Genomic DNA, 27,368 nt, shown 5'->3' with positions numbered 1-27,368 from the left:
AGGAAAAAGTTCCATTATTTCTTTGCAGATGATATGGTGTGATATGGCAGCTCAAATCATCACTGACAGTGGAATTTTGGAAGTCATTTGGAAGTCAGGGTCCCAGAGTCTGGAGGAAAAGTGGAGAGTCCAGTGTGAAGTTTCCACATTCATTCAGTGATTGTTTGGGTTGCCATGTCATCTGCTGGCATTGGTCCCCTGTGTTGTCTGAAGTTCACAGTCAACGCAGCATCTACCAGGAATTTTTTTTAGAGCACTTCATGCTTTCTCCTGCTGACAAGCTGTATGGAGATGCTGAATCATACCTTTCCATCCCAAGCGAACGAGTCTTTTCAGCTGCAGGAGATGTAGTCAATGCCCAACGGCCTTTAACTGCTGCCAGAAAATCTAGACATGCTAATATTGTTGGAAAAGAACTGGTCCATATCCTAAAATCTAGCTGTGTAGACTGTACTCGTCTTTTTGAAGAATGTCATGATGATGACTCGATTTGGTTTTAATTTTACTCTGGCAGGACTGATCAGTCTCTGTTTTTGCGTTCTATTTGCAAAGTGGCACTTCTTCACTTTACAGCTGTTACCCCTGGAAATGTTTTCATAGATGAATTAATCAAACATTATTTACTCCAAATTTGCCATTTTCACACATTGCATTGTAGGATGTGGAGTCCTGTAAATGCACATGTTTTTTTGGGGGGTGGGGGGGGGTGGGTTACCTCATTTTTACCATTCTAGTTGGTTCCCGGTATTTGGTTCGATATCAGAATAAAGTAAAAACACTTCTGCGTGAAAACGTCTGGAGTGTTTAGGGTGGAGAATTTTGACCTTTTCTCAGTCACAATGGAGTAAATTCATATGCGGAGTTGGAGTTTGGCGTGGGTAGGGGGAGTTTTCTCAAATTCATTTAAAAAATAATTAATTCTAGATATAATGTACATAATATACAAACATTTCAAGTGTTTCATGTCACAGATGTTAGTTCTACTTCAGGTGTGTAGTATAAGTTTTCAGTGAAATGGTCCCAAACTTTTGAGACTTTAGGTTGGTTCTTCTTCTGTTGTACAATTCTTCTTCACAAATGGTGAATCGACACTGCACCCAGCAGTTCATGTATGGTACTGCAGCAAAAATGAAGCAGAATGTGGCCACCGGCCTGATTTTAACATTAAACGACGTTATCAATTGTTATTAATAATTTTTGCATTATTGTATGTTACACACGTGGTTGGCGCAAATCTCGAGACGATCTAAATATACATTTTTTTTATTTTGCCCACCCTGGCAAGAATCACAAACTCTGCCTTTGACTAAATTGTGTTTGATTTATTGATTTATGAGGCCTATACTATGATTTTATATCATGTAAAATGGAGAGAAGCAGCTTTGATTAGGGGAAAAAATGTCTTATTTATGTTATTTTTTATATTCCTATTGACTTTAATGGTTATACCCAGAGTTAGTAAAATAAAAGCTTTTTTTTTTTTTTCTTACTGCCTTTCTCAAATTTAGTTGTTTTTTTTTTTTCTTCCCCTTTCCAAAAATATTGTTTCATTATTGTGATCTGCAGTATTGTAGCCCATATCGTATTGTCCCACCTCTACAATCTATCTTTCTCCTCCTTTTATCTCTGTGCCAATTTATCTCCGTCCTATCATGTAAAATTATTGGGGGGGAGCTGCTTTGATTAGAAAAAAAGTCTTATTTGTATTACTATAATAATTATTAGATGATACTTATTCCTTTTGCGTCTAAATGTTATATCCAGAGTAAGTATGTAAGTCAAATAAAAGCCTGTTTATTTTTCTAACTGAATTTTTTTTATTTAGTTGTCTTTTTTCCTCTTTCGAAATATATTGTTTCTTCATCGTGAGCTGCAGTATGATAGCCTGTATCGTACCGTTTCGTCCCAACCCTACTGTCTATCTATCCAACTATCTTTCTCCTGCTCCTCTCCATCCTCTCTCTGTGCCAACTTATCTCCGTCCTTTCCCTCCATGTGTGTTGTGCCTTTCTCTGTCTCCCTCTGCCCTCCCTCCCTCTCTCTCTGTAGCTCTACCCCTCCCTCCCTCCCTCCCTCCCTCACACTCTCTCTTTCTCCCTCACTCTCTTTAAATTGACATTGGCTCCAGCTCCAAACATGATAACACAAACCCCTTCCCTCGCTCCGCGGTGTCGGACCGTCCTCCAACTCTCACACTATCAGGCATTTTAAGAGCAAACAAAGACGGGATCGATCAGTGTCCCGTTAGCGGGAACACCACGCGACCTTTTATTTACATTTTTTTTTTTTTTTTTCTTTAAATATTTAATTAAATTTTTTTGTTTTTGTTTTTTTTTTTATAAAGAAGAGAAACCCGCGCGTCCACCACAGGTCAGAAGAGAAAGTGCTTTGGTTGAGTCCAGTGAAAGTGAACATGTACGTGCACGCACTGATACGAGCCTGCCTGGGATTTGTGGCTCTCTGCCTGGTCGCCTTTGTCCAACAGTCAGCTTCAGGAAGTAAAACCACTCTAGGTAAGTTTGCACTGCAATATTCATTATTAGTGAAATATCACATGATTGATTCTGAGACTTCACTGGGATTATGAACAATATTAATATTACTATTATTATCGTAGGGCTGCTGGTGTACATTAAGATGCAATAAGTTAGAAATAAAGTCAAACATCTTGCAATTCATGAGCTGAAGTGACATTTTGCAGACTGATTAATCCTTCCACACCAGTGTTCATTTTGACAGCAAATTTTGATTTACTTTTAGTCAGTGTTTAGACTAAAATGCATCTTAGCTTTAGTCACAACTTAGTCATCAGGGCTATTCTAGTTATAGTCTAGTATTAGTCATCTAAATGACATTAAAATGGTCATACCCGAGGTTCCCAAAGTGGGGTACAGGTACCCCCAGAGGTTTGCAAATTGTCACAGTGGGTACGCCAATAAAACTTAAAAACAGCGTGACAGCATTGGAAAATGGAATGTTTGGTAGATTTCTTTTTCCAAAAACAGATTTGTTTCTTACTGAAAATGTCTGTAGACTAAATATTTAAATAAATCAAACAAGTAATGATTATGATTAAAATGTTTTCTTGTGTGCTGAATATTATTATATTATTGCTCAACAGGATAGGTAAAATTCGGGGGCAAATGTCACTGTAGGGCTACATTGTGTTTATATATATATATATATATATATATATATATATATATATATATATATATATTAATATATATATTAGTGTTTTAGGGTTCGTGGTTTCAAGTTAAACCTCTGAAGCGGTACGGGACTGTGAAAAGTTTGGGAACCACTGTTGTAGACTAAATCTTTTACAGATATAGTCTTCACTTACCATTGCCATTTATCAACCTTGATATGGACTGGTGTTAATGTGAAACACACACATATTTGATGGGATCAATGATAAAACCATAGGATCACATGAGTTCTGATTGGATTTCGTTCCATGTGACAAAATGACAGTTTTGTTTGTAATAGTTCACGGAAATATCCATCCATTCTCGTACAGTTTTGGTTCACATGTATTTCTTTCAATTAGTCAAAGTCTCATTATTGTCACTTAAAAATAATGTAGTCGACCACAATATATTATGTGAGTAAATTTGATTTACTTTGTAGCAATGACAGCACTAGTGACTAGAGCTGCACGATTATGGCCAAAATGATCACTATTCTATTGATCAATATTGTATTCATGATTATCACAATTATCTATCATGTTAGGGAAAATCTGTATTTCTTTTGCACTATTTTTAATATATATATATATATATATATGAACAGTCTGCAGAGCAAAATGAAGCTTGAAATAAAAATTATACAAAAAAAAAAAATGAAATTGAAATTAACCCAATAAATTTAAATGTACCAAGAGTTAACTGAATAAATAGACTATTACAGAGTGCTTACAGCTCACAGCTCTCATCAATCCACCAAATGACTCAAAGCTGCCACTGACTAATGGTTGAAAAAGTGCCTGAGTTGATATGCAGCAGAGCACATGTTTTAATTGTAAATATTGCAGACAATCAGGTTCATTTAATGGTGGCATCCACAATTGTGATCACGATTAAAATGTGATTAATTGTGCAGCCTACTTGTGACTGAAAATAGCCAATCAGGGTGAATAAAGGTTGGACATTGTGTTTCTTATAGTCCAGTGTTTCATAAATGGGGGTACGTGATGGCACATCAGGGGGTACTTGAGAGAGAGAGAGAGGAAAATTTACAAATAAAGTGTCAGTCTTGGTCCCACCCTAGGTGTGATATGACTGGAAATGATAAAAACTATAGAAATAAATCTATCGAGAAGCCACTAAATCAGTATTTTTTTTAACCTTGGGGTCGAGAACCCATGTGGGGTTTCCTGAATAACCAAAATAGATTTTTGAATTTTTTTATTATTCTTTTTTTTTTTAAATTAATATTGAAACAACACACAATCTGAAGAAACTGTATTTCAATACTTTCATTTTGTGAAATATAAATCTAGTTCAACTAAAATGCAGTAATATATATATATAACGGAGCTCAAACATGATCAAAAACTAATTCTAGAAAAAAATGTCTTAGGGGTCGCCAGAAGTTGATATCAAAATGGTGTCACGATCCAAAAAAGGTTGGGAACCACTGCACTAAATACTGATTCTTTCCACTTATTTACAAAATGTGATTCTTTAAAATGTGTGTTAACACTTGCTCATTCCATCATTGTGCTCTATATTTGTATTTAAATAGTTTTCTAAGCAAATTGTTGTAGTCGGACAAAGGGGGGACTTGGATTCAGAAATAAGAGAAAAGGGGGTACTTCAGGCAAACAAGTTTGAGAACCACTGCTATAGTCAACCCCTGTAGGTAGTAGTGAGACTCCCAGGAGGTATTTGTCACAGTCCAGACAAGTATTTGACACTGACTTGTAACAGGCACACACACGGAGGATCCTCCTTCTGACAGACACTGCAGCTACAGTACAGTCCTGCCCTCTCTGCTCTCTCTTCCTCCCACAATTTATTCACACCAGACAAGGGCAAGCCTGAATGAAAAAGCCTGGCACCTCACAGGGACATAACAGACAGTGTTACACGCTGACACTCACCTTCACTTTTTCATCACCTAATATTTCCCAGGATTCAAAGTGCCAGGGGTGGATTTGCATGCAAAGACACAAACACCATGGTGCCTTAGTGAGTGTTGATTGTGGTCGGTGATGTTTTTGCAAAGACATCTCTCTCTCTCTCTGGCTGTAGACAAGGCAAAAAAAGAGAGAAAGGGGGTGGGTGACTTGCATCCTGGGTGGTCTGCCCCCACTTGTGGGAAAACTCAATATTTACATTTTGCAATTAGAACTACTTTTTCTCACTTTATTTTCCACAACATCGATTACACACTGCCTTGTGTTGTGGTATGCTGCAATGAGAGAGTGGATCTCAAATGGCGTACACCTGTTTGTTGGTCCCTGAGCGCTGGCCACCTGATCACCTTCTCTTTTAATTACTATTTTACATGCAAGACCAGCAGCTTTGCAGCCACGTCTCATTTTTTTGGACTCTTAATTTGACACATAACTATTGTCCATGTTATCTATGTGACACTGCTGGAGAAATCATAACTAGAAGAAAGAAAAGGAGAGCAAATTCTCATCTCAATATTTATTCAGCGGAGATGTTGCCTTTCATCAAAGCCAGTCAAATCAAGGCACAGTGTTTGAGGCGCCAGGCTTTACTCATTGAATAAAACTACAAGAAGATTGGATGATGTGGAGAGAATGACAAAGACAGGAAAAATGAGAGTGGGGTAACGGGAGAGAAAAAGAGAAGGTGACAGAGCTTTTTCTGAGTGAGCAGTGAAAAGTGAGGAAGGAAAAGGGATAGCCTAGACGTCATGGCAAATCACTTTCCCTCGGACAGAGTCTGGAGAGCTTTGCTAATGCAGTGGCACCAAGGCAACGGTTGGTGAGGGGCTGACATGTTGCTGTGACTGGCTGTGTTGGTGTAACCTCTGCTCCGGGGCCTGGGGGTCTAAAGCCGCTGGGCTGCTGGAGCGGGGAGGAAGGCCACATGCAGGGCCCCCGACACACTGTGGGAACCAAGCAGCTTTGGCAAAGTGAGGCCAGAGTGATGGAAAGGCTGAACCTCGAGATGCTGCCCGAGTCTCTACAGTGAGCAGGATGGAAGACGAGAAGAAATCCCTCAATGCTCACTCACCCCCTTTATCCTGTTTCCTCCCAACTTTGGCTTTGTTTGCTTCGTTCACGCTTTCTTGCCTTCGCACTTAATGAAGTAGAAGCGTTTCTTTTCTCGCTGGGTTTCCATTACCTTTGGAAATGTGTTAAATGTAAATAGTGCAGTAAAAACTGGTAATGGAAAAACCTCAATTTCAAAAAAACACTAATAGTTTTTTACGTTTTCATGAGGAGGAATTTCAGATGTTTCGATATTGAAATGTATCGCAAAAGCGCTATGGAAACACTTTTTCAGCAAATGCACGTCATAGAATGTGACGTACATGGTCACATGACTACTTCTCTCAGAGAAAACATGTGCGGTGTGTGTAAACAGAAGAGACCGATACATTTCTTAGCATTAGACTTTAAAAAAATTACTGCCACGTTAGACGTGAAACAACAAATGAATGTAGAGTAGTGTAAGGATGTTTGGATGTCCATCTTTCTGCAGCCAAGTCTTGCAGGATTAGATTTCGCGGGAGTTACGAGGCTCCTGCCCAAAACAACCTTCAATGGAAACACTTTCAAAGCGCAACTGTACTTTGTCGACAATTTTGCAAAAATCTGTCAGCCAGTGTGCTTATTACTGTACATTTTTTACTACAAAAAAGATGTGCGAGCAGCTCTTCTACCACTTCATTCCTTTCTCCAGACCTGTCCACGCCACTGTAGTTGCTTGATTATGGCTGAATGCCTTCCTGCAAGGCTAAGTAAGCATGAGGAAGTGTGAGTGTATGCAGTTGTGTAAGTAGGAATAGTCAAGCTTGAGTGTATGGGGGTCAGTGAAGGCTAATTTAGTCTTTGAAACTGTGAGAAGCCAAAAGACCTAAAATGGAGCTTTTATTCCTTCTTATTTCTTTGGCCTTGAACTTCCCAAGGGCTTTGCCGTTCAGCAGGAAGAATGATGTGGGTGAGGGAGAAACATCAGGCAGAGATTGTGCCACTATCTTCCAAGAAACGTGACCAATCATCCCTTTTTAGATCTCGACTGTTATTTCTTCAACTTGATAGTTTCTGCTTTGCCCCCAGTCTTTAAAAGCTCATACAGTTGTTGCTTCGCTCTAATATCAAATAACAAGGACAATCTGTAAAGTTTATGGTGCTTTAAGTGTCAAAGACAAAATGTCACAAAAAAACTTTTCAACAACCTGTCACGCAAATTTCTAGAACTAGTATTTAAGAACAAGAGCTGTTCTTACCATTCATCAACACATGTAAAGTAAATTATTCTACAGCAGAGATGGGCAACTTTTATCACAGCGGGGGCCACAATAATATGATTGTATCTGATCTGAGGGCCACATTATTAGAATAACGACCAATCTGAGATTTTTTTTTTTAATATCTTTTTTCTCTTATTTTTGGTTGTTGTTTTGTGTATTTTGGAGTCAATTTATGTATTTTTGTTGTCGTTTTGCATATTTTTCTGTCCTGTTAATTTTTTTCTTATTTCGTGTGTTTTTGGCATCGGCATTCGGTAATGTGTTGTGAAATTTTTTTTGGGAACAGTCATTTTTGTATTTTTGTAGTTGTCGTGTGTTTATATTTTGTGTATTTTTCTGTAATTTTGTGTGTTTTTGGTGTCATTTGGGGCCTGTACTATGAGGCTGATTGAGTATATCAGGAATATCTCTGTTAGCGGGCTTCACCTAACCAAACATTTAGGGATGTCCCGATACAACTTTTTAATTTCCAATATGATACCGATATTGCAGCCTTGCGTATCGGCCGATATCGATATTGATCTGATATCAGCATGAATCATACATACTTTTTTTCCCCTTTCTTTCTCTCTTTTCTTTAAAAAGATAAAATAAAAAATACTTATTTTGTAGCGTGGAATGTTAAAAAGTCTTGATCAAGTTATGTTACTCAAACAGAGAACAATAGTCAGCAACAGTAGGTATGAGAAAAACTGACCCATTTATTATTAACCAATTGGTTACATAAATGATAACCTTTTCAACATATCTACAGTATTCTACAATTGAATAAAACAATAAAAAATAAATTTAAAAATTTAAAAAAAATCGTAAAATCTAGAAATTTGAATCCGATATTCATTTTCAGGCTAATATTGGACCGATGTCGATATTGGATCAGCGCGCTCCTGTGACAGTGGTGAAGATTGCAGCGTTAGACCAATCACAAACAAGAATTTAAATCCATAATTGCTGCAGAAAAAGCAAGAAGAAAAGAACACAGGCAGGAAGCTGCTGACACTGTTAATGTGTAAAAGCGTGAGATTATACAATATGTATCCATCTGATGATAAACGGACAGCGCTTTGATCAATTTCACTTTATTACATCACAGATGTTTCTATTCAGTTAGTTCTCCTCAATTTATCACACACACACTGGGATGAGAACGCATTGTTTCACTGTAGTATGTTCCTGATGAGGCTGTCATAGTCATTATAGCGTATGAAAGAATGAATGACTTGATTCGTCCGCGATACAGAGAGTGCCCGACACAAACTTCATCAGCTGACAGTAGATCAGTCCATTGGATATAAATTCATACCTTACCCAAAGGTTGTCATCAATGAAACGATTGCATTTATCCATTAATAATCTTTCTTTCCTAAATACAGCCATCAGATCTGCACCAACCAGGATCTTCTAACAATGGGCTGGTCATTTTCCAAGAAAACTGATTGGTCAGGAGGCGGGACTTTTGTACTCGCTCAGATCTTATCCAGAACAAAACCTGGTCCCGACCAGGTTAGTCGTTCAGCCTAAGTTACCATGGTGATTTAGCCCGTAAGACAGTAGCCAGCGTCGTAGTACAGTACACACCGAATAAATCCTGGAAGTTAGCGCGATAAGAGGACATCCACCTTCGTACTACAAGCCTTTTGTGTGTTTACTTTGGGGGCCGCACAAAATTAGGTCTGAGGTCGCGTGTGACCCCAGGGCCTCCAGTTGTCCATGTCTGTTCTACAGACACAACAGTGTTAACTTTCACCATAATTAACACTTTAGGCTTCAACAGTAGGGACACATACAAAAACAACAGCTAATATGTCAACACAGCTTCAGCCAAAAAACCCAAAACAAAAACAAAACACAGGTTTTAATTTAACGCAACTCTTTTTTTTTTTTGCACATGGTGCACTAAAGTCAGGATTTACTTAACCTCAGTTACAGCAGCTTTACCATTCTGTAAAGCTACGCTGCTGTCATGGTCGAACGCTCGGCTCAGTCTGTGTCAGATTGCTGTGATTTCCCTACCATCTGAGATTATGAATCACTAGGTTAAGCCTCTAGGTAGCTCCTGGTCACTCACTGATGAACAGGTGGAGGGATGCGTCACATTCAGGATCTTCTTAATAAGCCGACACGACTGAGTAATCCCCTGCCTGACATGCTGCACTTCTTCCATACCAGCGTACATGTGTTCACAGGGCAGCAGAGGGATTATCATCTTGGCAATGCACGAGTGGTGAAAACTCTTGATAAGAATTATGTCTGAGAGCAGTTGTTGTATGAATCACAAAGGAAACTATTTGATCTGGTGTATGTTGTGAGGATATGTGAAAGCAAATGACAGACGATGAGTGATTTTAAGGCTGGATATTAACGACACTCAGCAGGCAGAGGTGTTTTCACTTCCCAAAATGATGCTTCTATATAGCGGGATTATACTTCAAAAAGGGTGTTCAGGTCTATTTAACTGTGGGATCTTGTGTGGTTAAGTTGTTGTTTGGATACAAACATTTTAATTTGGTTATAGAGCAAGCTGCAGAGTGACAGCCATATTTATTTAGCACACCCAAAGTCAAAGTTACCTCAGGCTGTTCAGTGGGGGTTTCATTTTGGACAGTTGCTTAATTCATCCCGACTCCTGTGAAGCCGGTATTTTACAAACTGCAACAAAGTGTCAAAATTGAAAGAAAAAAAAAACCTCTCATATATGTCAAATGATTCCAAAAAAGATCTTCCATAAGTGAACTCAAGATAATTTATTGACTTAAATAGAATTAAATATGTAGGCCATCTCGAGATTCGCGCCAACCGCAATGTGTAACTCACACAATAATGCAAAAATGATTACTAACATTTAATGCTTGTGTCGACGCGTCGTTTAATGTTTATGCCGGCGGCCACTTTCTGCTTCATTTTTGCTGCAGTATCATATATGAACTGCTGGGCATGATGTTGCTTCACCATTTACATTGTGAAGAAGAATTGCGCAACAGAAGAACCAACCTAAAGTCTAAAAAGTAGGTCAGCTGTAAAATATCATCTTTCATCCAATTTGTTTCCCATCTCTTGGTTACCTTGTTAGGTTTCCTAATCAATTAAAATATTGGTTCGGGATGTCCCGATACCACTTTTTCACTTCCAATACGATACCGATATTGCTGCCTTGCGTATTGGTCGATACTGATACGATGCGATATCAGCACAAATCATACATACTTTTATTACTGACGCGTCGTTTCATGTTGTTTATGACGGCGGCCACTTTCTGCTTCATTTTAGCTGCAGTACCATAACATGAACTGCTGGGCATGGTGTCGCTTCACCATTTACATTGTGAAGAAGAATTGCGCAACAGAAGAACCAACCTAAAGTCTCAAAAGTTTGGCACCATTTCAGTAAAAACTTATAATAGTACTTTTAAAAGAACAACAAATGAATTCATATATATGTTGTACAGTCACTGTGTTTTATAATATGTACATTATGTACAATATATTAACTCATTCAATGCCCGCCATTTTCAGATTTTCAGTTTTTGAGCATTTTGACTGATTTTTAAAGACCCACAGAATATTTTGTACTATGACAATCTGAAATCTGACACTTGATTCTGAAAGATTAGTCTCTACCTTTTTTTTTTTTTTTTCGCTTGTTTAGTTCTTCTGTAATCAGCAGTTGACTAGAGCAAGTTTTACACATATCGCCAGTTTCAGGGCAAAAAGCTGAGAAAACAGGCTTTTTCTAAGAAAAAAGAAGCAATTTTTTTTTTGCTTTATTGAAAACTATAACATCTGAACATTGGTTTCCTTCTAAAAAAAAAAATGACAACACTGAGACGAGGCTTTTCATGGCAAAATTATTATTATTTTGCCATCTGGCTCACAGTTGAATGTTTTGCTTTCTGTAATTTGTATCTGCTTCCCTGTCAATCACACAGACGTAACTTCCTCTTCCTCCCGACGCTCAGAAATGACCTGTTTGTCCCGGTTAGTTGATGGATTTATCTCACGATCGCAACATTATCGATAATCCTCTCAGGTCCACATTTGTTCTGTGTGTGGTGCTGTGAGCTGCTGGATACTTCACAAAATCACTTCATAGCGCTATAATCTCCCTCGTTCCTGCTTCTCCCTCCTTAGCTAATGTCTAAATACTAATAATAATGTCTAATCTAAATACCATTACAATACCATTAGATTATTAGGGGTTGTGACTGTGACTGGCAAGTTGTTTTTTATGTTCCCTGCATTTAGATGTGAGAAGACTAATGGTAGGATGTGAAGATGAATGGAGGTTTAATTGGTTCCCTGACGTTGCTAAAGCAAGAGGTTACATAAAATAGCTATTGATCAAGTCTATTAAAAAGGAATATGTCTATTTGTCTCCTTTTAAATGCACCCACACGGGCACGCGGACAGAATCCAGACAGTTAGACATTCAAAAATTGCCATTTTACCAACAGTGGGAGTGTAAAGCTAAATAAACCCACAACCTGTGCACACTGCAGATTCCCTTTTGCTGCCCCGGGGAACCCATCAACAATTGAACTCCTTCCGTCACAGTTCCTTTTCTTCCTTCCTGGAGTGAAAATATCTTTATCAGCAGATAGCTAAGCCCCCGTGACCACCGTTTGTCACTTTGTTTTGAACAGCTACACGTTTGGCAATGCATTGAATCTGACTGGTTTAGCTAAGAGACTTTTTAAAAAATGAATTAGAACAATGGGCCTCATGCAAAAAGCCAAATAAGAACAAAAATAAGACAAAATTCAGTTGTATCTCGGTTTTGTTAGTACCCATTGCTTTCTTATCTTATGAATTACGAGTGATTAATTTGAGAGCACTCAGACTAAGATTATAGAAAACATCACAGACCTAAATGTTATCTTATCCACAATAACATGTTTTTAAGTTTAATTTTTTTTTTCTTTTCAAAAGCCACATATAATCTAACTTAAATCATGTATTTTAAAGATATTTCAATGATTGATTAAAATAAAAAATAAAAATAGTCTTTGTTTTGTTGTTTTGTCAGTTATTAGCCATTTTTTTTTGCATTTTTGGAGTCACTTTCTGTATTTTTGTTGTTTTCTGTATTTTCCTGTCATTTTGTGTAATTTTTTTGACAGTTTGCGTGTCTTTGGAGCTGTTCTGTAATGTGTTGTTTTTTGTGTTTTTGTAGTCATTTTGTTAGTTTAAGTGGTTGTTGTGTAGTGTTTTACGAGTCATTTTGTGTATTTTTGGAATTTTGTGTGTACTTTCTGCATTTTGCTGTCGATTTGTGTGTTTTGGGAGTTATTTTGTGCATTGTGTTGGGCTTTCCTTCAACTTCCTTCCAACTTCTTGAAATCCAATTTTTGTGGATTTGTTTTGGGGGGGCTGCACAAAATTTGGCCGAGGGCTACATGTGGCCCCCGGGCTGCCAGTTGCTCTAAAGTATGACATTCTGATTGATTTGATTGAATTCCACTCCTGCTAAAGTTAATTTATTTCCCCCTGACTTCCTTTTTGGTGGCATCTTTCAGTTTTCAGCTGTCAGCTAACACATACCCTTATATGGTGTTTAGTAGGTGTCACATATGCTAATCTGCTGTGTTTGTCTAAATAATGATCAAGTGGGATTTGACATTCTGCGCACCTGGGTAAGAGTAGATGTGGAGGCTAAGAACATTTGATGATTATGGATTTTGGGAAATATGATGGACATATAAGAGAAGATTGCTGCATGTAACCCAATATCATCCAAAGAAAGTTGTTATACTTTGTTTCCACACTGAAAAAAAGAAAATAGTTGGACCAACCTAATTGAATTGTTTCCGTTGGTAACAATTAAAGGACTTGAGCTCTTTAAAACAAATAAGTTAATAAGTCAAAGTACTACAATTGATTTAATTGACCTGGACTTAATATTTTAATTGTTTTCAAATCAGTATTTTGCATTAGTCCAACTAAAAATAAAAGCAGGTCAACTTGAAGTTTTCATTTCCACCAACTCAATTATTTGTATAATCCAAAAGTACAAAACTGTTCCTTTCTAACCTGATTTTGAAACTACAACCCTCTGGTTACAAGCCTGCTTCTGTAACTAATCAGAATATTTTCTAGAGATTTGTCTTGGTTATTTTCTCAATTTTAGAGTTTAGAGCCTGAGAATTTTTTTTTTAAATTTTGAATTAAATTCATTGATGTTTTTTTTTTATTTTTTTTTAAAGAATTGTACAGTTTGACAAATCTTTTATTTTATGCAGATGCCTTTGTGGGAGTTCCAATTGTGTAAAAGTGGGTCTCTTCCTTTTTAAGTTTATACATGAGATGTTTACTGTATGTAAGGGAACCGTGGCTAGATAAAGATAAAGATAATCTTTATTGACACTGCCGAGGTGCCCTTGAGCAAAGCACAGAACACCAACACTGCTCTCTTCATTGTAAAGCGACTTTGAATACCCAGAAAATCGCTATATAAAATTGATGTCTAATAATAATATTAACAAAACTAAACATATAAAGTAACTGGTAACTTTTACTTTGAGTATTATTTAATTGAGTTACATTTTACTTGTACTTGAGTATTTTAGTTATGACTTACTTGTACAATTTCAATCAATGGACAGTACTTGAGTACGACTTGAGTAGGAAATATCAGTACTCTTCTTTACACCTCTGCTCAAATGAGAATAGCAGGTTGCAGACTGTCTTCGTTAATGCAGAAATCTAAATGAAACTCAGAACTACTCCAACTACTGCTGAAATATATTTTTAGAATGTGTGATTAAGGTGAGAACAACTGTCCCTTCTTCTTTTCTCCTTCCATTTGTGTTAATTGCCTTCATTCCTGGAAAGAATGGGTCCTTTGCTGACAGAGGAGACAACGATACTGACCCCCCTTTTTCCCAGTGTTAGACTAATCTCTCGTGCTGACATGGTTGGGTTCAATTATAATTGTAATTGATAATTAACCATAATTATGATGTAATTGTAATTGAAAAAAACATGTTGCTGTTGTAATTGTAACTGAGATAATTTCACTTAGCGCCTGTAATTGGCATGAAAATTCTATAAAATTTCTTATTTACAATTTTTTTAAACACAAACCTATGGAACCTTGTTACAGTTCTGTGGCTTACAGATACGTAGTTAATAATTACTAAAATATGTTTCCTTATTAGGTTTTCCCACTAACTGTCAGTTCTCTTGAGGATCATTTTACTATTTTTAATAAAAATGTAAATCGAGTGGTATACTGACAGAAAAAATGCTCAGATGCCCACACCAAAAATATGAATACCAATACCAGGGGTGTCCTGATCCGATATTGATATCGGATACCGGTCAGATGAATATTGGATTTTATCGGACTGCATCTAGAATCTCCGATTTAAACTACATTATATTTAGTCAATTATAGAATACTGTAGATATTATGTTGAAGGTTAAAATGTATGTAACCAAATGGTTAATAATAAATGGGTCAATTTTTCTCATACCTACTGTTGCTGAATATACTTACTACAAAATAAGTAATAAAAGTATGTATGATTTGTGCTGATATCGTATCGATATCGGTATTGACCAATACGCAAAGCTGCAATATTGGTATCGTAATCGAAGTGAAAAAGTTCTTTCTGGACATCCCATAAAGTACTAGTATAAGTTTTCAGTGAAATGGTCCCAAACTTTTGAGACTTTAGGTTGGTTCTTCTGTTTTAGCGCAATTCTTCTTCACAATGTAAATGGTGAGGTGACACCGTGCCCAGCAGTTCATGTTATGGTACTGCAGCTAAAATGAAAGAGAAAGTGGCATAAACAACATGAAAGAACGCGTTGGGAATAAAAGTATGTATGATTTGTGCTGATATCGCATCGTATCAGTATCGACAAACGCAAGGCTGCAATATCGGTATCGTATTGGAAGTGAAAAAGTCCCCACCTCCAGCTGCAGCAGCTCTGGGACATTAATCCCCTCTCCACCCCCCACAACTACATTAGTTTTTGTGTTTCATTAGTCATTGATAGGGGAAACTATCGTAGGAGACATTAGTCACGCTTTCCTCTCATCTTGGCTGAGGCTACACCGTGCTTCCTCTTCTTCTCCTCTTCCTCCACTGACCTCTGGGCTGAATAATGGGGTTGCGTCTGTCTTTGAGAGTTTGGCAGGGTCAGAGAGGGACGTCATTAGGCTGGTCTGTGGTGGTCAGCGTTGTCGGAGGGGGGTTGGAGGTCAGAGAGAGCCCTGTTTACAGACCGTGCGTGTTTACATTCCTGATGGTGAGCGCCAGCTTTAGAGACTGCTGGAAGTGAAAGGAAATGCTCTTATTCTGCTTAGTAATGGAAAAATCCAGCCCAATACATCAAAGAAAAAAAACAAATGCAGTTATTTATTTGTTGGGTTATGGGCGGTGTATTCTGAATAGAAAAGGAGATGACTTAGCTGAGACAAGCTGAAATGACACATTCATGGGAATAACTACATAACTATTTGCTGTATTTAGTCACACCCAGTTATAGGAAATTACTTATTGCTGACTGTAGCAGCAAAGGGTTTGTTGGGTACACTGTTAATAATACAGGCATTTAGGGGTGCACCTATTGATTTTAATCAGTAGGTGATGTACAAGTACTTTCTTTTTCATGCAGTTTTTTATAAAACCTTACGAAATACTGTAACAAAAAAAGAACATTAAACTAAGGATGTTTTATATTAGCTTTTCGTCGACATCTTATATTGTCCAACACAACATTTTTGATAATAACCGACACTAGGGCCGGGACAACGCGTCGACGCAAGAAATACGTCGATGCAAAATGTGCGCGCCGATGCGTCGTCCGACCAAAACAAAATGGCGGCGCCGGAGAATAACTAATGCAAGGCAGTGAAGGCACACACTCGTTCGTCAAAGGTAGCTGTTCCCCCGTAACCCTCGTCCTTTATCCCGGGTGTGACTGGACGGCAGCGTGTCAACGGGGCAAGGAGGAAACACCCGCTGTGACATCAGCGGCAGTAGCAACAGTAGCCGCACGTGCGCATACACGCGATTAGAGAACACATTTACATACCACTGTGATACCCTAGTAGTCTGTCCTGATTTGTAAATTAAACACAATGTATGTTTGCTGTCTCATCATCTTTTCCTATTGAGATGATTTTACTGGCTATAAAACTTCCCAAAATCAGACCAAACATGTTAAATAGGGTCAATTGAGTCAATTAATGTTATTAATTTTACTTTTATAAGCACAAGATTACGTCGCAAGAGCTTTACAGTGTTTGTTGATGACACTTTGGAACCTCAGCCACATGTTTTACGGTAAAATACAATAATCAATAGTCAATTAATGGGGAGATAATCAAAAATCGAGTCGAATCAAACTAAAAACAATCAAACAAAAAATGAATCGTTAGATTAATCGATACATCAAAAAACTAATTGCTAGATTAATCGTCTTAAAAATATAATCGTTTATCCCAGCCCTAACCAACACTACTCCAATACTACTCATTTTAGGTCACATAATATAGATACTGTATATACTGTATATATGAAAATAACAGGTTGAGGCTACTTTTAATGCAATGACCCATTGGATTTATTCAACAAACAAACATTATCAGTTTTTTTTTTTTTTTTCATTTTTTTCATTTAAATGTTCACCTATTTGCACTACTCATCAATGCACTACTGCACTATTATCTTATTATTATTATTATTGTATTCTTATTTTATTCATTATTATTATTATTATTATTACTATTATTATTATCTTGTTATTTTTATTTAGTTTGCACATATTAGTCTAACTACTCTTATATTTATGTTTATACTTCTTTTTTCTTTTTATTTTTCTTTATTTTATTTATTTTTCTTTATTCTAGTTGATTGTTATTATTTAATGTTATACTATCTGAGAGAGCACAGGTCACCAAAAGAAATTCCTCGTGTGTATTCATTCACCCCTGGCCAATAAAGTTGATTCTGATTCTGATTCTGATTCTGAAAAAGGACAAATCATTCAACTTTACTAAAAAAAGTGTCATATTTGTTTTTATTATGTTGTCTCGAACCACAGCACATGTTGTTTTTTTCCCCCATATTTGTTGAAAAACCCGATACTGACCGATATCACATTTTATAGCCAATATCAAACTACAATATCAGTGGGCTGATAATATTGCTAATCTCTATCTATATTAAACACATTTAATTGTTGTACTAGAAGGAGCATAACGCTTTAAAATAAAACCTGTTTTTTTTCATCAAGTAACTTTAGGTGACAAAACCAGAAAGAGGTTATTTCAGAAAGTTTGCTTTTTTATTTATTTATTTTTTGCATGATATGGTCCCAAGACATTTTTGAAACCTTTAATTACCGCCAACCTGCCAATCACCCTCGCGTTATACAGCTGTAATCTTGGATGCTTCTGCTGTAATGTGTGGCCAGGTGAACTTATCACCAGTTCAGCTATTACACCATCAGATAAACCTGTCTTTGTATCAGTGACTTTATCAGATTTGAATCCAGTCATAATATTCTGGAACGCCCCATTCTGCTTTAATGGGAACTGTTATTCATTGTTTGAACAAAGTCTTAGATCACAAAAATAAAACAAGCCAGTATTTTACAGATAACAACAGATTATTTTTAGATATGTGTATTGATGGATAATTAGATAATCTAAAATGGTATCGCCTGAAAGTTCTAGTAATAATAAAATTAAAAAAAAATACTGATTAAAATTATATAATTTGTCTTTATTATTGTTTTTCAAACTAAAACACCACACACTATTTCAAACAACTGTATTATACTTTCACTTTCTCCCATATATATATATATATATATATATATATATATATATATATATCATTTCTCTGGGATCATTAAAGTATTTCTGATTCTGATCTAGTTCAAATAACATACAACACATAAAAAAATATCATCTTGTTACTTTGTGCACTATTCCTGGCTACTCTGTATTTGTAACAGTATAACAAACATAATCAAAATCTAATTTTAGATTTAAAAATGAGTCTCTGGGGTCGCCAGAAATTTGTGATATTAAAAATGGGGTCACGACAAGATAAAGGTTGGGAACCACTGATCGAAGCTATCTAATTATCCACAGTGCTAATAATCGAAGGAGCTTCTACAAGAATAATGACTGTCGATGTGACAAGACGTGTTGTTAAATCAGACTTTAGACTATGATTAATGTGATCAGTAAACAAGGCAAGGAGAAGTAAAAAACGTGTATGAGATTATTAGTCAACTTTTATTTATTACAAGATTATAATTTCATGTAGCTGACGCTTTATCCAAAACGCCACACAGAAATGACCCATGGTCTATGACCTTAGTGCTACAACACAGTGCTGCCCACCCTTAAACTGAATGTTTAAAATACAGTCTTAAGCAGGGATGGGCAACGCTGTCACAGCGGGGGCCACAAAAATGTGATTGTATTTGATCCGTATGTCAACATTAGAATAATGACCGATGGTTGGGATCGGTGGCGGGGTTCGCTGGGGTGTGTGTGTGTTAGGGGCGGTGACTGCCTCTTGCCTTAGGATCTTGGGGGCGTCTATGTGGCTGCTCAGTCGTGGGGGGGGTGGCCTTGGGCTCCTTGGTCCCTACTCTTTCTGCTGGCGTGGCTGCATCTTCAGGCCTCGGGGCGGCGCTTGGGTTTGCAGAAGCAGTTCTTGGTCATGGATGCACTGGCATGTTTGGGCTGTGGGATAAACTCGTACTGGTCTTAACCTTAGACACGTTGATCCCAAATACCAGTTTTAGGTATAACCATTCACTCCTTCCCTCTGTTCACGGCCACCACCATTATACTTAAGCTCCACACTTGCCACCAGACTGGCTTGATTACACAATACAATAAGCACTCTCATTTTAAACAGTCAACTCTTCCCCACCTTTTCCATTTCCTTCCCTGACTCTCTCTTCCCTGATCCCTTCCCCCCACCTAGATGTAACACTGCCCTCTCTTTTTATATCTTCCCTATAATAAAATGTTTCTTACCTTTCCTAAGGGAGGGCTGGTGATGGTCACAATAATGCACTTCCTTTAGTGTTGACCTTTGACAGCATGTGCAGACAAAGTTGAGTTGTGTTCTTATTGTAGTTTTGTGTACTTTTCTGTTGTCGATTTGTAGTACATTTTAGGAGTGACTCACTGTATTTTCTTGTCATTTTGTGTAATTTCGTTGACAGTTTGTGTGTCTTTGGAGCTATTCTGTGATGTTGTTTTTTGGGTTTTCATAGTCATTTTGTTTGTTTAAGGAATTGTGTGTGTGTTTTTGTGTACTTTGTGCAATTTGTTGTCGACTTGTGTGTTTTTGGAGTTGTTTTGTGTATTATGTCGGGCATTATATTCCTTCCAACTTCTTGAAATACAGTTTTTGGGGATTTGTTTTTGGGGGCCGCACAAAATTAAACCGAGGGCCAGATGCCTATGTCTGGTCTAAATTATGATTCCTTCAAATTATCCAAGGTGGCATTTTGGGATTGTGTAATGTACTTGTATTTGATTTAATGTCATTTCATTGTTGTTTCATATCAAAACATTGTACTATTTCAATTCAAATAAGTTTGTTCTTTAGATTTTTGTTGTTTCTTTTAACTTCTCTGCATGGAGTTTGCATGATCTCTCAAGGCGTGTTTGTGTTTTTGCACTGAAGTTGCCGCTTGTGTGGATTGCCACATCCATCAAACTGAGCTGGTTCAGGTTACGCTGCCTCAGCTGAAATCCTGGAGTGTGAATCCTCCAGTTGTTTTCTGGTTTCCCCCCACTGTCCAAACAACTTGTCTGTAAGGTCATTGAGTCCCACATCGACTGGAATGTATTTCCTTTGACTGTCTTTCATTACTGGTTAGCTGTGGGATGCACTATCAACACTTCCTTTATGTTTCAAAGAATCGTACCACCAGATGTGCCAATGTATTGTTGATATTCTTAGAACAAAATCCTCCAGTTTGGGTTATTACCACTGCCAACGAGGTCATATTTTCACTGTACTTTAATTTGTTTGACTGTTAGCAGGATTATGTCAAAATTACTTCATGGATTTGGACAACATTTTAACCAAATGTCAGAGATGGGCAACTTCTATCAGAGCGGGGCCCACAAAAATGTGATTGTCTGATCCGAGGGCCACATTATGAACATTTATGTTAGCATTTAGAATAATGATCAATTTGAGCATTGATACAGGGGGGAAAGGGTTTTGTCTTTGTAATCCTTTTGTGTGGGTTTTCTTGGCATTTTTTTTAGACATTTCATGTGTTTTTGAATTCATTTTGTATATTTTCTTGTCAATATGGCAAATTTTTGTTGCCCTTTTGTGTGTTTTTCAAGTCATTGTGTGAGTTATTGTTATATTTTTGTGTATTTTTCTGTCATTTTGTGCAATTTTGTGCAATTTTGTGCGTCTTTGAAGTCCTTTTGTAAATGTTGTTGATTAGTGTGTCTTTGACATTTTTTGTACTTTTGTTGACGTTTGGCTGATGTTTTCTGTGTTTCTGGAGTTTTGTGTGTTATGTTGGGCTTCATATAACTTCCAACTTCATGAATTACAATTTTGTTTTTGACCGAGGGCCGCACGTGGACCCCGGCCCACCAGTTGCCTATGTCTGCCTTACGCCATGAAAGATTCCATTCAATTTTGGAGGGGATCCGGATCAATGTACTGGTTCTGGATCAGTTTCAAAAATTAAAAAACCCCAATCTCTCCTCATCGGTTCTTAATTGACTGATCTTTATGAAATTTGACTCAGGTATGTTAGGTTGTTTTGTCATTTTTCCAAAAATGGGAGTGCCAATACATTTGGACCAACTGTATTGTTATTAATGGAGATAAAAATGTCTTACAATATCGTTTTAGTTCAGGAGCCAAATACGGACCAGTTTAATCACAATTGGGCTGCAGATTTTAGGTTGGAAAAATAACTATCTTGATGTCAATTGTGCCATAGTTTTTAGTAGTCTTGATTTCGTCACCAATTTTTGTGTAATTTAGAGGAATTTTGTGGAATCGTTTATGAGAAATTGTAAGATTTGTGGAAAAATATAGAGTTCATTCCACAATTTGCATTTAAAAATGACTGCATTCATGTGATACAAACTAAGGAAAACTGCAAGCCCCTAAAAATATTGCAGAGTTTCATTAAATTGGTAAATTTGACATCTACAACTGGATTACTTATTGGAATTTACACAAAAATTTATGTTTTCTGTCATTTTTTCTTTCTCCTGTGGGCCGAATTGGATGCTCTAAGTCTAAAGGGCCAGATTTGGCCCCCGGTCCTTGAGTTTGACATATGTGGTATTAATGATAACTGCCAATATCTGGCAGAGAGGATCTTTGGTGCTTGGCGGGGGTTTGCACTCTGAGTGCTCTTGTTAATACAAAATAAATAGTCAGTGTTTATAGCCCTGATGAAAACTGAAAATCAAAAACCTTTCACATAGAAACACAGAGATATAGGCTCCATCACCCTCTCTCATCTCATTATCTGTTGGCTGAAAATCTACCAAGAAACATCTGCGGACATTTTGTGCCACTGTTTTGTGTTTGTGTCAAAATAAGGCCATCGTCAGACAGTTTGACTGACTGCTAGTGAAGTGCTTTAATAAATCAACACGATGGTCCAGATGAAGTGATTCTTAACTCATGTCCAGTCGGTCGCTGCTGCTGTTCGCTGAGATTTACAACCCTCAGCTCCAGCAGTTAATGCCTGTTTTACAGCGTACACAGAGAACCACTCTTTATACCTCACTTTATACCTCAGTTTGACAGGAAACAACTAAAAATATCACACTTGTGCTGTAATTGCCATGTTGCCATCTTTAGAGCTGGTACGGTATCTGGCTATAGCAACCGCCAATGAATGTAATTGCTGTGTGCAGAGGAAAAGAGTGTCATGTCAGTTAACTCCGGTTGTACAAATAGAAGCTATACAGCTGGACTAAGTGGCCCCTTGTCCACATGTAAAATATGCAGCATGCGACCAAAAAGTCATCAGTAGAAGAAAAAAAATCACTTGAAAGGCACAAATGATCATTTTGTCACTTCTGCTACTAATGAGAAAGGTTACCACTTCATGCTCACTTACTCAGTAGTGTATGCGTTTGACCTCTTACACCTAAATAAGTGTCATGTCATGTCAACCTCTCACTGCACCCTCTTAGTATGACTCTATGATTCACGTAAGTACTGTAGTAAGTGTTTTCCTAGAAGAGGTGGTCCGGAGGTCCATGAGTCAGAGTCTATTGAGGCGCACATGCTAAGGCAAAGACGGAGCCAGATGCGTTGCTCTACGATGGAAATCTCAAAAAACAGCCTTTATTTATTCACAGAGCTTGAGCTACCTTGAGAAATGTTTAATGAATGACGTGTGCAGTAGCTCTATCACTCAGCAGTTTCCTGACTCATTCTCTACTGCCCTCTGTTTGGTTGAAAAACACGAGCTCATTATAAACCATCCATAGAAGCGGCACAAATTTTGTCTTTCAGTCCTGTTTTAATACAGAAGGACACGCAGGATGAATATTAATTAATTAATCACATGGTCCACAGAACAAGCAAAGAAATTACATCTAATTTACAAACAGTAGAACTAGTACTAGAGAATAAAACAATAACAATATATATTATGATACAGATGTGATCAGTATCAATAGAAAATTATTATGTGCAATAGTACATTTAATAATTTAACTGGACTCTATTATAAAAAACTATGGATTACTTTATTATTAAATTATCATTAATTAAATATTTTTAATAGTCTGTATTTGCACATTGACATGTACTGTATGTTTGTTTATTTGACAGTTTTTTTTTTTATCAGTTTTTTTCTTTTATAGTTGTATTGACCTTTTTTATTTGGTCGATAAAATTACTTGCATTCAGCTTTTTCTTCTCTTGGTCCTTGTTTTTAATAGGATAGAAAAAACCTAGCCAATAATTATCGATATCGACTGATATGTGGAAGAGTATGATCAATATTTTCACTGAATTCCATTAGAAAAAAATATGTATTAACCTGATTTACCAACAAGTGGATACATTATTTTATTATGACTGTAGCTCTCAGGTCATAAGTTGCAAAATGTTGTATGTTCAAAGTTAAGCTTAATCACTCTCGCTGTGTTTACATGGAAATTATATTGGCTTATAAACCTTTAGGCTGCAAGAAATGATGCATAGGTAAAAATATTGATTGATTTTCAAGGGAAAGAATAGACATAATTTGTATTGTATTGTATGCACTGTATGCATTGTGAAGCACTTTGTGACTCCTGTCTGTAAAAGGTGCTATATAAATAAATATTACTTACTTACTTACTTACATTAACACAATAAATAGTTGTATTGTACATGATACAATGTAGGGAAAGTGTTTTAAGATATAGATTCGGGGCAGGACTGTCAAATGTTCATTTTAAAATTGTCCGAAACACACATTTATTTTTAACCAGAAAACATATGACTAAATGTCTAGAAAGTTTGATAAATAGACCAATATGTCCTGCCGCCCATTTTCTCTTGCTACGTGCTACGGTCTGTCTAGTGATAGTGTTATCCTTTGATTGAAATGAAATGCAGAGCTTCGCCTGAAGTCTGTTTCAAATGTGTTGTGATGAACAAGCAGCTCAGATTATTATGTATGATGTAGAATGTGTGTGTATTAGTTGAACAGGTCATCGCAATTTTGTGAAAAATGTGGGGGTGATTCGCCAGTTGACGGTAATTAAAGGTTTCACAAATAATGTTTTGGGACCAGATGAGATGAGATGAGATATCCTTTATTCATTCCACAAGGGTCAATTTGCATTTCAGTTACACCCTCGTCCATGAAACATGAAAAGACAATCACATATGACATGGAAGGAGAGGAGCGGAGAGGACTGTGGGTCATCACTAATGTAGCGCCCCGTTACTTAAATGAGTGGGGGAAAAAAACAAAACATGAGGTAATAATAGGAGAAAAACGCAGATACCACTCTGTGCTCCTTTATGGAGGGTTTGGGGTTGAGAAAAGGAAAAGATTTCAACCAGCCCCTGGGAGGCACGTGCATCCTCTTATGGTTCAGAAAACAAAGTTCCAGGTGGCGGTGGGGGGGAGCCTCTTTCTACATAAACATCTTGGTGGATAGATGAGACAGCCTTGGACGGCTGGCTGGCGGAGCCAATGATGATAAGCGATTTGTTTTCGATTCATGCTAGCCTTGAGTCCTGGTCTCCAGCAGTAATCCAATAAGGTGGCCTTTAACTTGCAAGCCGAGCATTCAACTTCTCCAAGCTGGATTCAATTCCACGTAAACGTTCCAAAGTAGCCTGTTGCTTAATTTTGAGTTCGTTCATCACATGATTCTGATTGTTGAGAACCCTGCTCCATCCATCAGAGATGACTGGCAGCCTTCCCAAAACAGCCGACGTAATACGGACTTTGCGATAGGTCAGAAAGCTGCCAGCTCCAATCAGCAGCATGCCTGCTACCATAATTCCAATCATGTAGATGTCCTCTGCCCGTTCTTTTTGTTGAAAAAATTTGGTCGATTGCATTGACAGACCAGCTGATCAATTCCATATTCCACATATCACACATTTCTATGGTATTTTACCATAAAACAAATGGCTGAGGGTCAAAAGTGTCACGAACGAACATTGTAAAGCTCTTGCGAAGTAATCTTGTGCTTATAAATGTCAATTTAATAACAGTTATTAACTCTATTAACCCTATTTAGCATGTTTGGTATGATTTTGGGAAGTTTTATAGTCATTAAAGTCATCTAAATAGGATAAGATAATGAAACGGAAACAACAGAAAGTGGTGAAGTGACGTGGGAATGGGTAAATTGAAACGGAGTATGAGAAAATTTGAAAAGGAGAATCGGACACTATATCTGGGGTTCTAAACCTTGGGGTCAGGAGACACTGGGAGGGGGTCGCCAGATGCCTTCAAGAAATTAGGAACGGTTTGAGCTCATTTTTGCTTATATTTATCAAACTTGCCATAATTTAACCTATTTTTATCACTTTTTCTTGCCATATTTTCAAATTTCAATGCCTTTTCTACACATTTTTTCCACTATCAAGACATTTTCGGCACTTATAAACCCTTTTTACTACTTTTCCCACCTAATGTCACACATGTTGACCCATTATTGTAAGTTTTAACCTCTTTTCACCATATTTCATGCTTATTTTTTGCCATTTAACCACATTCACAATTTGTCATGCCCATTATTTGCAAGTTTAAACTAATTGTTCCTACTAATTTTTCCAATATTGACACTTTGAACCTTTTTTACCACTTTTCTGTCTGTTTTTGGCCACTTTAATTTGCAACCACTTTTTCAACCATTGTTGGTCACTTTTAACCCATTTTATTACTGATTAAAACAAGGATTTACTGTACATTTTTAAGATGACTATAGACTATGGCCCAAATAATACTGAACAGTGGATATTATTCAGATAAATATATAAATGTGGTTATCACAGATTCATAGAACAATGTACCATCATTTTGCTGACTTCATGGATGGGCCCCAAAGAGCTCTCCCCTTTATTTTCCCTTATGCCTGTCTCCACATGACTGTTCTTCAATGTGTTCAACCACCTTCAGGTACAAAGGGGTTGCCCGGTTTGTGGAACCTTTATTTTGTGGGTCACGGGCTGTAAAGGTTGAGAACCACTTCCACTGCTATATCAAGACTATTAAAGTCTGAGTTAAAAAAAAGGTTTTTGCCTTTATAAGTGCACTGTATGGTGTAAATGAAAATGACATAGAAAGTTGGCATAGCGTCTAGTTCTGTCTGATCCAGGTACACACAGTTGATAGTTTTTAGCATGAAAACATGATATTGGTGCTTTCAAACATTTAACATAACATAACATTTATCTTGCTGAGGATAATCTCAGGCTTCGTGCTCGGTGGATATAAAAGGAGGGGCTGGGGGGACTCGAGGAGGGGGCAGCTTTTGAAGTTGTGTTCAGAGTTTTTTTTTTTTTTTTGAAAGCACAGGATCAGTCAGTGGTCATGCTTCCTAAACATTAAGAGTGTGTGAAGGATGAGGGTAAATATACCAAATGGAAGCATTGGATATTTTTATTCACAACTTTGTAGAGGCTCGTTAGACAGCCAACAGAGTGTCCCTTCATTAGCTGGAGGGGGGATCTGGGAAGGAGTGGGGGGAGAGAGGCTAGATTTTGTGTAATGTTGACGTCTGCATTTCATCAAAACAGTTTTTTTTTGGGTTTTTTTTTTTTTTGAGAGGTCGGCTGGTCCACTGCACTGCACAGGTAAAAGATCCATGATGATTTCACTGTTTGCTGTGATTTGGATGCAACAAACAACTTGATCTTGCAGTTGGTCCTTTATATATATCATTGAGAGTGCATGTTTTTCTGTGCAATAATCCACCTGCACAAATCTCCGCAGCACAGATACTGAGGGATGAGTTTCTCAGAAAGTAGGCTACATCTTGTGTGCACATTTTAAAATGTGATATTTGAATATTTATATTTTTCCCTTTTCCTCTAAGGAGCAAGGAATGGAAGTGATTTAAAGAATATTTTAATGTGTAAATAAATAAATCAGCCTTTGGGTGTAAATCCAACTGTGTCTTTTTTGAATTAGCATTTCTGCAGGGGAAAGAAATAGGAAATTATGCACTCTTATTGACCTTTTGCCGTAGTTTCCTGCAGTTTGTTTCCTAGTGAGTTGAACATTATACAGGTCATTTAAACCAAATGCAGAGAATGTACAAGATGTGTTATGTTATGTGCTCTGTACCAACAGTAGTTATCCTGACCTAAATCCCATCCTGCTGCACCGCAACCCACACTTGTAAATAGCATAATTACAATACTTCCCTTTGTCATTATACACAGCCTGACGAATATT

At 37.2% G+C, this 27,368-nt stretch overlaps 1 protein-coding gene across 2 annotated transcripts in view; it reads left to right on the top strand.

Annotated features, from left to right (window-relative positions):
• The first annotated feature begins 2,134 nt into the window (after positions 1-2,134).
• Positions 2,135-27,368, top strand: part of scube3 (signal peptide, CUB domain, EGF-like 3) — a 135,287-nt gene continuing 110,053 nt past the window's right edge. For both annotated transcript variants that reach the window (XM_028452530.1, XM_028452529.1), the window contains exon 1: positions 2,135-2,513. In XM_028452530.1, coding sequence (XP_028308331.1) covers positions 2,414-2,513 — 100 coding nt within the window. In that variant the 5' untranslated portion in view covers positions 2,135-2,413. The remainder of the gene's footprint in view (positions 2,514-27,368) is intronic.

The sequence above is a fragment of the Gouania willdenowi genome, chromosome 7 (assembly GCF_900634775.1).
Source record: "Gouania willdenowi chromosome 7, fGouWil2.1, whole genome shotgun sequence".
Classification (NCBI taxonomy): Eukaryota; Metazoa; Chordata; class Actinopteri; order Blenniiformes; family Gobiesocidae; genus Gouania; species Gouania willdenowi.
The sequence above is the reverse complement of the archived record's forward strand: the minus strand, read 5'-3'. Positions and strand labels throughout refer to the sequence as shown.